At 37.2% G+C, this 17,442-nt stretch overlaps 1 protein-coding gene across 2 annotated transcripts in view; it reads left to right on the plus strand.

Moving 5' to 3' along the window:
- The window catches only part of WDR76 (WD repeat domain 76), a 55,377-nt gene that overhangs the window by 35,053 nt on the left and 2,882 nt on the right, over positions 1-17,442 (plus strand). For both annotated transcript variants that reach the window (XM_040620520.1, XM_008702148.2), the window contains 4 exons: positions 3,990-4,148; positions 10,072-10,289; positions 11,304-11,456; positions 13,099-13,152. In XM_040620520.1, coding sequence (XP_040476454.1) covers positions 3,990-4,148; positions 10,072-10,289; positions 11,304-11,456; positions 13,099-13,152 — 584 coding nt within the window. The remainder of the gene's footprint in view (positions 1-3,989; positions 4,149-10,071; positions 10,290-11,303; positions 11,457-13,098; positions 13,153-17,442) is intronic.

Consider the following 17,442-nt stretch of genomic DNA (forward strand, 5'->3'; position numbering starts at 1 on the left):
AAAGAAAAGGAAAAAAAAATTTGTGAAGTCGTTAGCTGCAGCTACTCCAGCAGGTGTGAAAGCCTTGTACTTTTTGCAAAATAGCTTTTTATCTCATATTGAAGATGCTGCTTTTATGTGGGATAGGATTGCTCTAAGAAAGACATACCTGTAGACTAATATGATTTGAGAAAAATTGAAGTCATCATATGACAAAACAAATGGAAGGTGAAAGATCTAAAGCTGGAGAATTGAATGCCAGCAAAGGATGGTTTGATAATTTTAGAAAGAAGTTAGGCTTAAAAAAATGTCAGGATAACGAGAGTAGCCGCTTCTGCTGACCCAAGACTGCAGGCAATTTCCCAGACACCATTTAAGAAAATTACTGAGAAAGGATATCTGCCTGAACAGGTTTCTAATTCAGAGGAAAGTACATTCTGGAAAAAAAAAATGCCACAAAGGACATTTATTAGTAAGGAAGAGAAGTGAGCACCAGGGTTGAAGACAAGAAGGAATAGGCTACCTCTACTCTTCTGTGCAAATACAGTTGCGTTCGTGATCAGGACTGCCCTCATCTATAAAGCTGCTAATCCCTGACCTCGAAGGGAAAAGGTAAACACCAGCTGCCAGTTTTTTGGCTGTACAACAGAAAGTCCTGGAAACAGGAGCACTTTCTGGATTGAATTCATTGATGCTTTTTCCCTGAGGTCAGGAAGTACTTTATCAGTAAAGGATTGCCTTTTAAAGTTCTTTTGATATTGGACAATGCCCCTGACTACCCCGAATCCCATGAGTTCAACACCGAAGGCATGAAAGTATTTCCCCCAAACGTGGTGTCTCTAATTCAGCCTCCGGATCAGGGGGTCATTAAGGACCTCTAAGGCTCATAACACACAGTACTCTATAGAAAAGATTGTCAACACTATGGAAGAGAACCCCAGCAGAGAAAACATGAAAGTCTGTAAAAATAACACCATTGAAGATGCCATTGTTGTTATAGAAAAAGCCATGAAAACAGTCAAGCCTGAAAGAATAAATTCCTGCTGCAGAAAACTGTGTCCAAATGTTGTACATGACTTCACAGGATTTATGACAGAGACAAGGAAATCATGAAAGAGATTGTGGTTATAGCAAAAATGGTGGGGGTGAAGGGTTTCAGGATATGGATCTTGGAGGAATTCAAGAGCCAGGAGATTCCCCACCAGAAGAATTAAGAGAAGAATGCTTGATGGAGATGAGTGCTTCTGAACCAGTGCCAGATGATGAAACAGCATTAGAAAACAAATTGACCTTAGACAATCTGGCAAGAAACATTCTGATCATTCAAGAGTGCTTTTGACTTCTTTTATGACGTGGACCCGTCTGTGGTATGGGCACTGTAACTAAAGGAAATGGTGGAAGAAGAATTGGTACTATATGTATAGAAGCATTTTTAGAGAAATGAAAAAAGAAAAAGAGATTATGATGTACTCCATAAAGTTACACTCAGTGTGCTTGCCTCTCCTGCCTCCCCTCCTACCTTCTCCACCTCTTCTGCTGTTACCCCTGAGACAGCAAGACCCAACTCTTCTTCATCCTCAGCCTACTCAGTGTAAAGACGGCAAGGATGAAGACCTTTATGATGATCCATTCCACTTAGTAAATAGTCATCCTGCTGTACAGTTAATAAGTTTATTTGTTGTGTCTGTCTTCGTGTGAAAATCTAGTAACTGTACAGCAAGAAGTATATAAGACATTTTTGTGTCGTTCTCATCCTCATCGCCTAAGTAGTCATTGTGTAGAACATCATGTGCAAGATTTGTATGGGAGTGGATAGCCTGTCTTGACATAGGCATAAGGTGAGTAGTATTTAATATCAAATTAATAGTGTTAGCTTTCTTACTGTTTTATAATTTGCTTTCAAAGAATTATATTACCATTTGTATACCTTTCTCTCTTGTAATTGAAGAAATTGTGTATCAGCCTATCATCACAGGTAAGTGGTTTTAAAAAAAAAAATTAACAGTGTTTCCAGTACTGCATTGTGAATATGACTGTAATACTGTACACCATAAAAATTTTATAGGGATTCATTCAATAGTGTATAGGCTAGGCTACTGTGAAGCTATTGTATTGATTATGCTAGGCTATCATAAAGCAGTCCTATTGCCACTTTATTATCAATTCATGAGTTGTTATACCTATCAGTGAATATGAATTTTTCACATTATGTTTTCATTTTTGATGTTTAGTGTTAGTAATATGTATAATATCTGCAGTGTTTTGTGTCATATAAGAGAATATTAACAGGTACTGACAGATGGTTTATCTTGGAAACAGATGACTTAAACTTACGGTATTGAAAAACAGTGCAGTACTGTGAATGTATTTTCTTTTCCTTATGATCTTATTATGATTTCTTTTCTCTAGCTTACTCTATTGTAAAAGTACAGTATATAATATGTATAACATACCAAACATATGTTAATCGACTGTTTATGTTATTGTTAAGGATGTCGGTCAACAGTAGGGTATTAGTAGTTAAGTTTTTGAGTAGTCACATGATCCACCTGCATGGTGAGTTGGTGCCCCTAATCCCTGTTGTTGTACAAGGGTCAGTTGTACTTGAACTTCAAAAATTACTTCAGCCTGATTTTATTATTTTGAAGTGTAGTTAAATTTAATACTATTAAAAATGGCATATATAGCATGGTCTTATTTTTTTCTAAATTTTCTGTCATTCTATCTGTGTAAGTACATATAAAGATATCTATAATAAGAGCTTAGTATTTTAATGATAATTTTAGTTAATTTTGGATTTGGAGTGACTTTTAATAATTGTCTTCTACATTTCTGTATTGTTTAAGTTTTTAATAACAGTGGAGAGTTTTGTTTTTCTAAAAAATAAACGCTGTACACAAATATGCAAAGATATTAGCAGTGGTTAACTCTGGGTAGTAGGAGGAGTGTGTAAGATTATAATTTTTTCCCTTCCTTTCCTTTAAAAAAATTCTTCTGTTTAAATTTAAAATAAAAAAGAAGAAAACAAAAATGCTTGAGTATTTCAGAGCAGGTTAAGCGAGATTTGGAGATGATAGTTCTGATTCATAATACGACATAGGGTATAAGAATATAGCTTATCCAGGGGCGCCTGGGTAACGCAGTCGTTAAGCGTCTGCCTTCGGCCCAGGGCGTGATCCTGGCATTCTGGGATCGAGTCCCACATCGGGGTCCTCGGCTGGGAGCCTGCTTCTTCCTCTCCCTCTCCCCTCCTGTGTTCCCTCTCTTGCTGGCTGTCTCTCTGTCACATAAATAAATAAAATCTTAAAAAAAAAAAAAAAGAATATAGCTTATCCAGATCTGAGAAGTGATGATTTAGGAATTGGTGATCCAGTTGTGGAAAGGATAATCCCTAGAAGTAGTAATATTAATGTGGAATTGAAATACATGCATTTTCATGGTGTATTTAGGGGATAGAACATGGGGCTTGAACTCATGACCCTGAGATCAAGACTGGAGCTGAAAGCAAGGGTCAGAAGCCACAGGGATAAAATATTTTTTAAATTGTTACTTTGTGTCAGGACTGAATACCTTTTGAAATTGTGCTTAGAATGATTTATAGAAGCATGCTGAGGAAGCTAAGTGGTAATGGTATTGATACTTTTTTTTAGTATTAGGGAATTAAGCTGTATGTGAATAAAGAGTAGATTTCTCATTTCCTGAGGATTTCATGAGCTAAAGTCATAATAAACAGTATTTTTTTTCCTTCTGCATTATGAAAAAAACTAGTTTGCTAGCTGCAAAAAGCTGGAAACTGTTAAATGTGACAGTATTGTTGCATTGAAAATTAGAAAAAAGTAGTTTAGAGATAATGGAAAGTTTTTAGTTCTGACTTTCTGAATGAGAGGGTCGGTATAATTACAGACTAAGAAAAGACTGAATGTACTACAGACATAAATAATTTAATGACAGAAAGTGTTACTGCTTTTCACTAGTTTTTGTCTCTCTCCCTGCCCCCAACTCTCTTACAGACTCACCAGTCTAAAGAAGATGGAATTTATGTTTTCCAGCCCCACAGTCAGCCAGTTAGCTGTCTTTACTTCTCACCCGCCAATCCGGCTCACATACTGTCCCTGAGCTATGATGGCACATTACGCTGTGGGGATTTTTCGAGGGCTATTTTTGAAGAGGTAAATGTTAATGTATTTACATATTGACTTGAGATGGTATTCTGGATTCTTTATGAAATGCCACATGGATGATTATTATACCAATCAGAATGGGTGAAGTGGTATAGAATAGGAACTTTAGAACTACACTACTTAAGTTTGAATCCCAGACCATCTCTTACTACTTGCGTGACCTTGGAAGTTATTTAACCTCTTTGCGCATCAGTTTCCTTAGATGTGAATGGTATAGTAATAGTACCTACCTCATAGGGTTGTCATGAGGATTGGATGACTTAAGGCAGATAAAGTGGTCAGAATGCAGCCAGACATATAAGTGTTTGCTCTTATTGTTTTCTAATTGATGTAAAAAGCTTTTATTTTGTATTACTATTTTTTTTATTGAAGTACAGTTGACACACAATGTTACATTAGTTTCAGGTGTACTACATTGTGATTCAACAACACTATATGCTGTGCTCACCACAAGTGTAGCTACCATCTGTTACCATGCAATGCTACTACATTACCATGGACTGTATTCCCTGTGTTGTACATTTTATTCTTTTCTGTTCTCATATTCATTCCATTACTAGACGCCTGTATCTGCAGTTCCACTTCACTCATTTTGCCCAATCTTCCCCCACCCCTCTGAATCCCTCTGGCAACCACCACTTTGTTCTATTTATGGTGGTTTTCTGCTTTTTGTTTTGTTTTGTTCGTTTGTTTTTTGGATTCCATATAAGTGAAATCATGCTATTTGTCTTTCTCTGACTTAACCTCACTTAACAAAATGTCCTCTAGGTCCATATATGTTGTCACAAATGGCAAGATCTCATTCTTTTTTTATGGCTGAGTAATATCCCATTGCATATACACACACACCACATCTTCTTTATTCATTCATCTACCAGTGGACATTTAAGTTGCTTACGTGTCTTCACTATTGTATATATTGCTGCGGTGAACATAAGAATATATATATCTTCTCAAGTTAGTGTTTTCGTTTTCTTTTGGTAAATACTAGTGCAGTTACTGGATTGTATGGTTTTCTTGTTTTTAGTTTTTTGAGGAACCTGCATACTGCTTTCTATGGTGGCCGTACTAATTTACATTTCTACCAACAGTGCACACGTGTTCCTTTTTCTCCACATCTTTGCCAATGCTTGTTATTTGTCTTTTTGATAGTAGTCATTCTAACAGGTATAAGGTGAGATCTCATTGTGATTTTGATTTGCATTTCCCTGATAATTAGTGATGTTGAGCATCTTTTCATGTGTCTGTTGGCTATCTCCATGTCTTTGAAAAAATGTCTGTTTGTGTCCTCTGCCCATTTTTTGATTGGATTACTTGGGGGTTTTTTGATATTGAGTTGTATAAGTTCTTTATATATTCATTCTGTATGTATAAGTTCTTTTTTTTTTTTTTTTAAAGATTTTATTTATTTATTTGACAGAGATAGAGATAGCCAGCGAGAGAGGGAACACAAGCAGGGGGAGTGGGAGAGGAAGAAGCAGGCTCATAGCGGAGGAGCCTGACGTGGGGCTCGATCCCATAATGCCGGGATCACGCCCTGAGCCGAAGGCAGACACTTAACCGCTGTGCCACCCAGGCGCCCCTGTATGTATAAGTTCTATGTATATTAGGGGATATTAACCCCTTATCAAATATATCATTTGCAGATACCTTCTCCCTTTCAGTAGGTTGCCTTTTCATTTTTTTGATGGCTTTCTTTGCTGTACAAAAGCTTTTTATTTTGATGTAGTCATAATAGTTTATTTTTGCTTTTGTTTCCCTTGCCTTAGGAGACATACCTAGAAAAATGTTGCTAAGTCTGGTGTCAAAGAGATTACTGCTTATGTTTTCTTTTAGGACTTGTATGGTTTCAGATCTCACATTTAGGTCTTTAATCCATTTTCAGTTTGTTTAATTTATTAATTTTTAAAATAAGCCCTACACCCAGTGTGGGGCTTGAACTCATGATGACAAAATCAAGAATAGCATGCTCTACCAACTGAGCCAGCCAGGCACCCCCATTTGGGTTTATTTTTTATATGGTGTCAGAAAGTGGTCCAGTTTCATTTTTTTCATGTAGCTATCCAGTTTTTCCAGCACCATTTATTGAAGAGACTGTCTTCCCCATTGTATATTCTTGCCTCCTTTGTCATAGATTAATTGACTAGGTAAACATGGGTTTATTTCTGGGCTCTCTATTCTGCTCCATTGATCCATTTTTGTCCCAATACCATACTGTTTTGATTACTATAACTTTGTAATGTATATTGAAATCTGGAATTGTGATACCCCCCATCTCTGTTCTTTCTCAAGATTGCTTTGCTTATTTGGATTCTTTTATGGTTCCATACAAATTTTAGGATTATTAGTTCTAGCTCTGTGAAAAATGCTATCGGTATGTTGATAGGGATTGCATTGAATCTGTAGATTGCTTGCAGTAGTATGGACATTTCAACAGTATTGGTTCTTTCAATCTGTGAGTATGGTATATCTTTCCATTTGTTTGTGTCATCTTCAATTTCTTTGATCATTTGGTAGTTTTCAGAGTATAGGTCTTTTTATGTCCTTGGTTAAATTTATACGTATTCTTTTTGGTGCAATTGTTTTTTTGATTTTTTTAAAGATTTATTTATTAATTTGAGAGAGAGTATGGGGGGGTAAGGACAGAGGGAGAGGGAGAGAAAGTCTCAAGCAGGGCTCAACCTCACCACCCTGAGATTACAACCTGAGCCAAAACCCAGAGTTGATCCCTTAACCAACTGCACCACCCAGACACCCCTTTTTGGTATAATTGTAAATGGAAATGTTTTCTTAAATTCTCTTTCTGCTACTTTGTTATTATGAGTGTATGGGAATGCAACATATTTCTTTATATTAATTTTGTATCCTACAACTTTCCCAAATTCCCTTATTCTGATAGCTTTTTGGTGGAGTCTTTAGGGTTTTCTATGTATAGTATCATGACATCTGCAAACTGACAATTTTACGTTTTCCTTACCAGTTTGGATGCCTTTTATTTCTTTTTGTCTGTTGTGGTAAGACTTCCAGTACTATGTTGAATAAAAGTGGTGAGAGCACACATCTTCGCCTTCTTACTGATCTTAGAGGAAAAACTCAATTTTCACCATTGAGGGTGATGTTAGGTGTGTGTTTGTCTTTCTGTCTTTCCCTTCCTTCTTTTCTTTTCTCCTTCCTTCCTTCCTTCCTTCCTTCCTTCCTTCCTTTCTTTCTTTCTTTCTTTCTTTCTTTCTTTCTTTCTTTCTTTCTCCTTTCCTCCCTCCCTTCCTCCCTCCCCTCCCCTCCCTTTTCAGATTTATTTGTTTAAGGGTGCCTGGGTGGCTCATTCAGTTAAGTGTCCGCCTTCGACCCAGGTTGTGATCCACGGATCCCGGGATCCAGTCCAGCATGGGGCTCCCTGCTCCGCGGGGAGTTTGCTTCTCCCTCTGCCCCTCCTCCCACTTGTTTTCCCAGTCTCTCTCTCTCTCTCTCTCTCAAATTAAAAAAAAAAAAAAAGATTTATTCAGGAGGGAGTGCATGAGTGAGCAGGGGGAGGGGCAAAGGCAAAGGGAGAGAATCCTGAAATAGACTCTGTGCTGAGTGTGGAGTCTAACCCAAGACTTGATCCCAGGAACCTGAGATCATGACCTGAGCCAAAATCAAGAGTAAGCCTCTCAACCAAATGTGCCACCCAGGCAGTATATACCTTTCTGGACATTTCATCTAAATGAAATCACACAATTTGTAGTCTTTTGTGACTTCTTCTACACAGCGATGTTTTCAGAGTTCATCCATGTTGTAGAATGTGTCATTACTTCATTCCTTTTTATGGCTGTATAATATTTCACTGAATGGATATACCACATGTTACTCATCTTTTCATTAGTTGATGAACATTTGGGTTGTTCCCATTTTTTACTATTTAAAATAATGTCGTTATGGACATTGATGTACAAGTTTGGTGTTTTTTGTTTCTGGTTTTTTTTTTTATGTTCAAGTTTTGTGTGAACATATGCTTTCATTTCTCTTGGGTATATACCTTGGAGTGGAGTTGCTTGGTCATATGGTAACTCTGTGTTTAATATTTTGAGGAACTACCAAACTTCACCATTTACATACTCATCAACAGTATATGAGTATTCCAGTTTTTCCACATCCTTGCCAACACATACTGTTGGTTACTGTAGCCATCCTAGTGAGTATGAAGTCTTATGTCATTATGGTTTTAACCCTCATTTCCCTAATGATTAATGGTGCTGAGTGTCTTTTCATCTGTTTATTGGCCATTTGTATTTCTTTAGGGAACTGTTGATTTCTCTAAATGTTGGATTCTTTGCCCAAGTTTTAATTGGGCTATCTTTCTTTTTAGTATTGAGTTGTAAGATTTCTCCACTTACATATTTAAAGTCAAGTTTATTGAGGTGTAAGTTATATATAATAAAATGTATCCTTTTAAGTGTATGGTTCTCTGAGTTTTGGCAAATTGTCTACACCTATGTAACTGCCACCACAGCCAAGACAGAGAAAATTTCCATCACCTGAAAAAATCACCTTGTGACCCTTTGTAGTCTGTCCCCTCCCCCTTCCCACACTCCTGACAACCACTCATATGATTACTGTCCCTGTAATTTTGTCTGCTCCAAAATGTTGCATGAATGGGGTCATATGGTATGAAGCTTTTTATGTCTGGCTTCTTTCACCTAGCATAATACTTCTAAGATTCATCCATGATGTTGCATGTGTAAGTAATGTGCCCCTGATGCTACTGATTGAACAGTTACCTTGTGTTAGGCATTAATCTGAGAGTGCTTTATATATATTGTTAAGCCTTATAACACCCTGTGAAATAAGTAATGTTATCCCCATTTAACAGTCGAGAAAACTGAGGTAAAAAGGCTTATTTTATTGGCTTGCTCAGGGACATAAATGGCAGTGCTAGAATTTTCACTTGGGTCTGTCTGACTCTACTGCAATTAAGCCCCTGCACTTAGTCATTTTAATATACTGACTGAATACTTCAGGTTTCATTTGGGGTTTTTTTGGATGTACAGGGGTTATGATTCCTTTGGTATATTAATTTGTTAATCTCAGTTTATAATAGTATATATAACTTTTTATTAAAACTAAAAATCAGCAATTAGTGCTTCAGTGTTAAGAATTGTGGTTAGGTGTGCTTCCAGAAAGTGCACACATACTACAAGCGTATAGAGGTAGATTTTTTTCCTTTGCACTAATGGATTCATACTATATACATACTTTTTTTGCAACTTGCTTTTTTCAGTTGGTAGTATGGACAGATTGTAGTACAAATCTATCTCATTCTTTTTAGCAATGCGTGGTATTTCAAAGTAGAGATGTACCATCATTTATTTAAACAGGTCTCTTTTGGTGGATGTTTAGATTGCTTCTTATTGCTATTATAGGCAGTCATGCAATAGGCATCTTTATATGTATCTTAGATAAATTATTGGGTCAGAGGGTACAAGCATTAAATAGCTTGATAGGTGTACTCTGATTAGTTGTCAGAAATTTGTTATTTATTTATTTACACTTCTATCAAGAATGAGTGAGTGATGAGCATTTAGCCATGTATTTTTGAACTTGGTTGGCAAAATTACTTGGTATATTAACGTATCAGTTGGGTAGAATTCACATTTAGTTCATTTCCTAGTAAGTGTCACAGAATAGATTTGCAGCTGAGGTTTATTGGATTCAAGGGATTTGGCATGTAACCCTGCCATGGTGGATGGGCCATTTGATTGTAGATGAGTCTCACAGCTCTCAATGCCTTAGTTTCCATCTCTATGAAACGGGATGTTCATTTTGCCCTGTGCTTTCTGTGGGATGATGGGAGGATAAATGAAATTATTAGGTAAAGTGTTCTATAATTTTTTTATCAAAGAATTTATACCTTGGTTGTTATTTGTATCCTTAGGTATATAGAGATGAAAGAAATAGCTTTTCCTCTTTTGACTTCTTGGGAGAAGATGCCTCCACTTTAATAGTAGGACACTGGAATGGAAATATATCACTGGTAGATAGACGGACACCTGGAACTTCTTATGAGAAACTTATCAATTCTTCTTTGAGCAAAATAAGAACTGTTCATGTCCACCCAGTGCATAGACAGTATTTTATCACTGCAGGATTGAGGTATGTTCTTCATAAAGTTTTGTGATTTATGCCTTTTAAAGTTAAGAATGCTGTTCTGTTTATTTTTTAAAGGTTTATTTATTCGAGAGAGAGTGTGAGTGCAAGTGGGGGGAGGGGCAGAGGAGGGAGAGAGAGAGAAAAAAAGAGAGAATCCTCAAGAAGACTCCTGCTGAGTGCAGAGCTCGATGTGGGGCTTGATCCCTGGACCCTGAGATTATGACCTGAGCTGAAACCAAGAGTCGGATGTTTAACCGACTGAAGAACCCAGGCATCCCGAGGGACTACTGCTGTAGTTTGGATGTCAAAGATATCTGACTTTTGTGATGCCCATATAGCTAAATAATTATTCTTTCTACGCCTTTTGAGGTTTTATTGACTATGATTTTTTTTAAAAGATTCTTTTGGGGGAAAAAAAGATTCTTTTGGATTTAATAAATAGTGAAAGTAGTAAAAACACATTTTTGTTTTCCTTGGCATCATGCGCATTTACTTCTTTTTTTTTTTAAGATTTTATTCATTTATTTGAAAGAAAGAGAACACAAGCAGAGGGGAGGGGCAGAAGGAGAGGGAGAAGCACACTCCCCACTGAGCAGGGAGCCCAATGTGTGTCTTGATCCCCACAACCCCGAGATCACGACCTGAGCCAAAGGCAGACGCTTAACTGACTGAACCATCTAGGCGCCCCCATATGCATTTACTTCTAGTCTTTTGAAAAGAAAACTTGATTAAAAAAAAAAAAGTTATATGTGACCTATACTTGGTCCGTGTTTTTATTTTTTTCTCAGATTGGAAAACTAACTAGAATCTTGTCTCTATATATCCACTGGCTTCATATATATTCTGTAGTTATGGAATTTTTCTAATATTTCATTTTTTACCTATACAGTGCTTGTAAAATTATTACAGATCACAGTGTTCTTCAATGGAATGAGTATTTGAGTGTCTGTGTTCAGTGCTGTTTGACAGCTCACTACATGTACTGTGGCAACACTGAGAATTATTCCTCCCTTACAGGGATGTTCATGTTTATGATACAAGACACCTGAAGCCTAGGAGAAGCCAGCCTTTGATTTCTTTGACTGAACACACGAAGAGCATCGCTTCTGCCTATTTTTCACCTCTTACTGGTAACAGAGTAGTGACCACATGTGCTGATTGTAAGCTGAGGTAAATTGGGGAGATAGAAATGCATTGTTGAGGAATCTAAAGAGTCTGTAGCTACTTTGTAAACCAGTAGCTTTGCTTACTGCTGCTCCCTATTAAATTGCTAGTATTATTGTTTTGTAGTCATTTCTGTGCTCCTGGCTAAATCAATAACCTGTATTTAATGGTTTTTCAGCAGTTTTGGGGTCTGGAAATTTCTTTGAGTTTGGCAGGGAAGGTCTGTAGCTCCCCCAGGGAGTAGATGTCAGGCTTCCCTTTCAGCACTGAATGATCCCAGAAGTCCCAATAAAACCAGACTTGTGATATGTTGGAAGAAAGATAATTTTAGCACAGGGACAAACTCTTAGGTTGGGGCTAATGTGATCTACCCTACACATGAAGTACTGAGTGGAAATTGCAGAGCCCCAGGCCATGGGCAGGCAGAGAAGATAGCAATAATTGGGCTTCTGTACAAACCACTTGATACAGTTTTATGGTTTTGGCTTTGGTACCTTTCTATAGCTACTTCCTAAAAATGGCTTTAAAAATGTTATATAAACCAATCAAACCAAAAATAGAAAATGATGACAATAAAAAAATGTGGAGAATGTTAATAAACCATAAAGGAAATGATTTTGTTCTCTTTCGCAATCCCTGATTTTGCTTAGCTCTGTCAGCATTTGTCATTTTATAAGAGTTTTACCTTAAGTGATTCTGGAATTCATTCATTATTCATTCAACAAGTATCTGTTGAATGTATACTGTGGGCCAAGCTCTAGAAAGACACCTAATTTCTGTTTAGACTCTCCTGTTGGGAAGAGCATGGTCTTCACTTTGTGACAGGTGCCCAGTTTCTAGTAAAGTCTGTGAGCATTACCAGGTGGGTGCATTAAGAGATCTAGTCACCAGGCAGTGGCAGCACAGGGTCCACTTTCTACCCATACAGTTTTCTTTGTCTCAGGAGCTACCTATTTTAACCATTCCTGTTCATTTGCACTGCAGAGTTTACATTAGCTGTTAGTGATAAGTTTTCTAGTAATCTAATTAGGCAATAAGCTGTAGGTGCCAAGAAGCTACACTGGAATAGCTAGGTGCAAGAAGAAGGGGGAGGTGGTGGGATGTGGTTAGTTTCTTTCTGCCAGGGTACCTGGTGGAGGCTTCTGGACTCTTCAAGCTACCCCACAAGAACTCCTCCCCGTTTTTGCTGGTCAGTCATAGTCTTGCCAGCATCTGCAAATGACACTGCTCAGTCTCTCAACTAATGACTCTCATGGGGAAATTGCTCTTGATACGTGCAAAAACTTTTAGGTTATTGGTACATTTTCAGACCACATCCCTTTATATATGATCTATAATTACTGTGAATCTCAATATAGAATCCAGATTATCACTTTATAATGTGCATTTTAAATTTGGGGTAATAGTGTTTAAATAAATTATTTCTACACCAAACTATAAAGCAGTGAACTTTATAATATTTCTTGTAATTTTTGTTTAATATATTACCTGAAGTTTGTTAAAGCCTGATCCTATGTATTTTAAAATAGCAGTCATATTTCATGTCATGAACCAATGAAAAACTTGTTAAATACACTGATTTTCTTTCAGAAAATTTTTAAGAAACAGTAAAAAGGGTGTTACTTTGTTATTGATCTTTGTTTTGCAGAATCTTTGACAGCAGCTGTATATCCTCTGAGATTCCTCTGCTCACTACCATCAGGTAGGTTTCCATATGCTGAATAATGTAGACCCTGGATTGCTGTTAGCTTCATGTTAGAGTGCATACATTAGACATCTGTCAAAGAGATGTAATAGATCTGAATTTTTGTATTACACTGTTTAAGTGTCTCCAGTTGCTAGTTCTTATCCTGTCCAGAAGGGTTCTTGCTTCCAGATTCCCTGTATCTTTCAAGGGTTCAATCTCTTTTAGTCGGTAGCTGTTCTTTGCAGCTCGGTGGTTATTTTTGGTTAAGGTGAATGATCTTATTCCAACTTGAATTATTCATGTTATCTTATTAAAGAAGATTGTAACCTCTTCCCTGGTGTGAGGCCATCTAAAGCTCTTTTGTTTGTACCTGTTGTTGTGGTCTTAAAGGGTTTCCCTACCTTCCCACTTACTTTCTCTGGTTATCCTCTTTTTTGCATGTGCTACTTTTAATGTATGTATTTTACATCCAGTTTTAGTCAGTGCCTTCTTCTAGACATCCCTCTTTATCAGTATTGATGAAGTTGGGACCAGAGTGGACAATATATGTTGATTGTTACATCATGCATTTTATAGTCTGTGGAGGCTACATCTAAGTGTGTTTGTTTCCTTTCTTACAAATTTTCCCATCTTCATTTCCTTTTTCAAACTTTATGCCCATGAAGTATTGATTCTTCCTTCTCCCTCCCTTCCAGACCTTGGCAACCATCTTTCTACTTTACATTTCTGTGATTTTAACTACTTTAGATACTTCATGTGAGTGGCATCATGGTATTTGTCATTCTGTGACTAGCTTATTTCATTTGACATCGTGTTCTCAGTGTTCACTTACGTTCTAGCATGTGACCTCCTCCTTTTTTAAGGCTGCATAATATTCATTTTATGTATATACGACATTAAAAAATTTTTTTTTATGATGTTAGTCACTATACAGTACATCTTTAGCTTTTGATGTAGTGTTCTGTGATTCATTGTTTGTGTATAACACCCAGTGCTCCATGCAATACATGCCCTCCTTAATACCCATCACCGGGCTAGCCCATCCCCCCACCCCGCTTCCCTCTAAAACTCTCAGTTTGTTTCCCGGAGTCCATAGTCTCTCATGGTTCATTTCCTCCCATGATCTACCCCCCTTCATTTTTCCCTTCCTTCTCCTAATGTCCTCCATGCTATTCCTTATGTTCCACAAATAAGTGAAACTGTATGATAATTGTCTTTCTCTGCTTGACTTATTTCACTTAGCATAATCTCCTCCAGTTCCATCCATGTTGATGCAAATGTTGGGTAATCATCCTTTCTGATGGCTGAGTAATACTCCATTGTGTATATGGACCACATCTTGTTTTATCCATTCATCTGTTGAAGGGCATCTCGGCTCCTTTTACCGTGTGGGTCTTGTGGACATTGCTGCTATGAACATTGGGGTACATGTGCCCCTTCTTTTCACTACATCTGTATCTTTGGGGGTAAATATCCAGTAATGCAATTGCTGGGTCATAGGGTAGCTCTATTTTTAACTTTTTGAGGAACCTCCACACTTTTCCAAAGTGGCTGTACCAACTTGCATTCCCACCAACAGTGTTAGAGGGATCGCCTTTCTCCACATCCTCTCCAACATTTGTTGTTTCTTGCCTTGTCAATTTTTGCCATTCTAATTGGTGTAAGGTGGTATCTCAATGTGGTTTTGATTTGAATTTTCCTGATGGCTAATGATTTTGAACATTTTTTCATGTGTCTGTTAGCCATTCGTATGTCTTCTTTGGAAAAGTGTTCATATCTTCTGCCCATTTTTTGAGTTGATTATTTGTTTTTTTGGGTGTTGAGTTTGAGGAGTTCTTTATAGATCTTGGATACCAGCCCTTTATCTGTAGTTCATTTGCAAATATCTTCTCCCATTCCCCGGGTTGCCTCTTTGTTTTGTTGACTGTTTCCTTTGCTGAATACCACATTTTCTTTATCCATTCATCTTTCGATGGACATTTGGGTTGTTTCTATCTCTTGGCTATTGTAAAGAATGCTGCAGTGAACATGGGTGTGCAAATATTTCTTCGAGATCCTGCTTTGAATTCTTTTGGATATATACCAAGGAAAAGGAATTTTGGGGAACCTCCATATTTTTTTTTCTGTAGGGCCTGTACTATTTTACATTCCTACCAGCAGTGCACCAGGGTTCTAATTTCTCTTTATGTGCATCATTGTACTCTTTTATTAGTGATTACCTAAATGGTTGTGAGGTAATATTTCATTGTGGCTTTGATTTGCATTTTTTTTTTATAATATTTTTTTATTATATTAGTCACCATACAGTCGATTTGCATTTCTGTAATGATTAGTGATGTTGAACATTTTTTTCATATGTTTTTTGGCCATTTATATATCTTCTTTGTAGAACTATTCAAGTCTTGCCCACTTTTGAATTGGGTCCTTTTTGTTTTGAGTTGTAGGAGTTCCTTACATATTATGCATATTAACCCCTTACCGAATATATGATTTGTAGATATTTTCTACTGTTTTGTGGGTTGTCTTTCACTCTGTTGATTTTTTCCTTTGGTGCACAGTTTTTGAGTTTGATATAATCCTGTTACTTTTTTTTCTTGTCCAATTGATTATCAAGTGACTGCTCAGAATGTCCCCCTTATCAAATGTTTGTTGATGTAATGGTGATGCCTCACATGCAGGATCTGGCTACCTTTGCAGGTGTGAACACCTGGAATTTAGATTAGTGTCCCTGGTCCTTTCAGATTTCCAATAGTATGCTGGATAGAAATGGCAGGAGTGGGCATCCTTGCCTTTTCCCCTATCTTTGAGGAAAAGCTTTCAGTCTTTAACCATTGAGTATGATGTTAGCTGTGGGCTTTTCATATATAGCCTTTATTATGTTGAGATAGTTTCCTTCTGTTCCTAGTTCATTGAATGTTTTTATCATGAAAGGGTATTTATTTTGTCAAATGATTTTTCTGCATCAGTTGAGATGATCATATTGTTTTTGTCCTTCATTCTGTTAATGTGGTATATTATATCAATTGAGTTTTGTATGTTGAATCATCCTTGCATTCCAGGTATAGATCCAACTTGGTCATGGTGTATAATCCTTTAAATGTGCTATTGAATTTATTTTGTTAGTATTTTGTTGAGAATTTTTGCATCAGTTTTCAGTAGGGATGATAGTCTGTCATTTTATTTTTTTGAGGGGTCGTTGTCTGGCTTTGGTATCAGAGTAGTGTTGGCCTCAAATAAGTTTGGAAGTGTTCCCTTCTCCTCGGTTGTTTGCAGGAGTTTGATGAGCATTGGTGTTATTTATTTAGGGAGAGAGAGAGGATCGGGGGATGGGCATAGAGAGGGGGAGAGAGAGAATCTTAAACAGGCTCCACACCCAGAGTGGAACCTGATGTGAGGCTCAGTCTCACAGCCCTGAGATCATGACCTGAGCCAAAATCAAGAGTTGAATGCTTAACTGAGCCACCCAGGTGCCTCTGGGTTAATTCTTTAAATGTTGGGTAGAATTCTCTAGTGAAGTCATTTGATCCTGGGCTTTTTCTTTGTTGGGAAGTTTTTGATTGCTGTTTTAATCCCCTTAGTTATAGGACTATTTAGATTTTCTATTTCCTCATGATTCAGTCTTGGTAAGTTGTATGTTTTTGAGAATTTTATCCATTTCTTCTGGGTTAACCACTCTGTTAGCATATAATTGTTTATACTGTTCTCTTATAATCCTTTTTTATTTTTTGTGACATAAGTTGTAATATCCTCTCTTTCATTTCTCATTTCAGTTTCTTGCATTTTCTCTTTTTTCTTTTTTTTTTCAATCTGGGTGAGGGCATATCAATTTTGTTGATCTTCTCAAAAAACCAACTCTTTTTTTTTCTATTGTTTTTCTGTTCTCCTTTTCATTTAGCTCTGCTCTGATCTTTATTATTTTCTTCCCTCTAACTTTTGGTTTAGTTTGTTCTTTTTCTAGTTCCTTGAGGTGTAGTGTGTTGATTTTGAGATCTTTTTAAAAATTTTTTAATTTTTAAAAAAGATTTTATGTATTTATTTGACAGAGAGTGAGCACACAAATAGGCAGAGCGAGAGGGAGAAGCAGGCTCCCTGCTGAGCAAATCTGGGTCTCCATCCCAGGACCCTGGGATCATGACCTGAGCCGAAGGCAGACACTTAACTGACTGAGCCACCCATGCACCCCCCCCTTTTTTTAAAGATCTGTTTATTTTAGAGAGTGAGTGAACGCGAGTGGGAGGAGAGGTAGAAGGAGAGAAGCAGACTCCCTGCTGAGGGCAGAGCCTAACATGGGTCTCTATCTCACCA

This window comes from Ursus maritimus, unplaced genomic scaffold (assembly GCF_017311325.1).
Source record: "Ursus maritimus isolate PB19 unplaced genomic scaffold, ASM1731132v1 scaffold_35, whole genome shotgun sequence".
NCBI classification, from domain to species: Eukaryota; Metazoa; Chordata; class Mammalia; order Carnivora; family Ursidae; genus Ursus; species Ursus maritimus.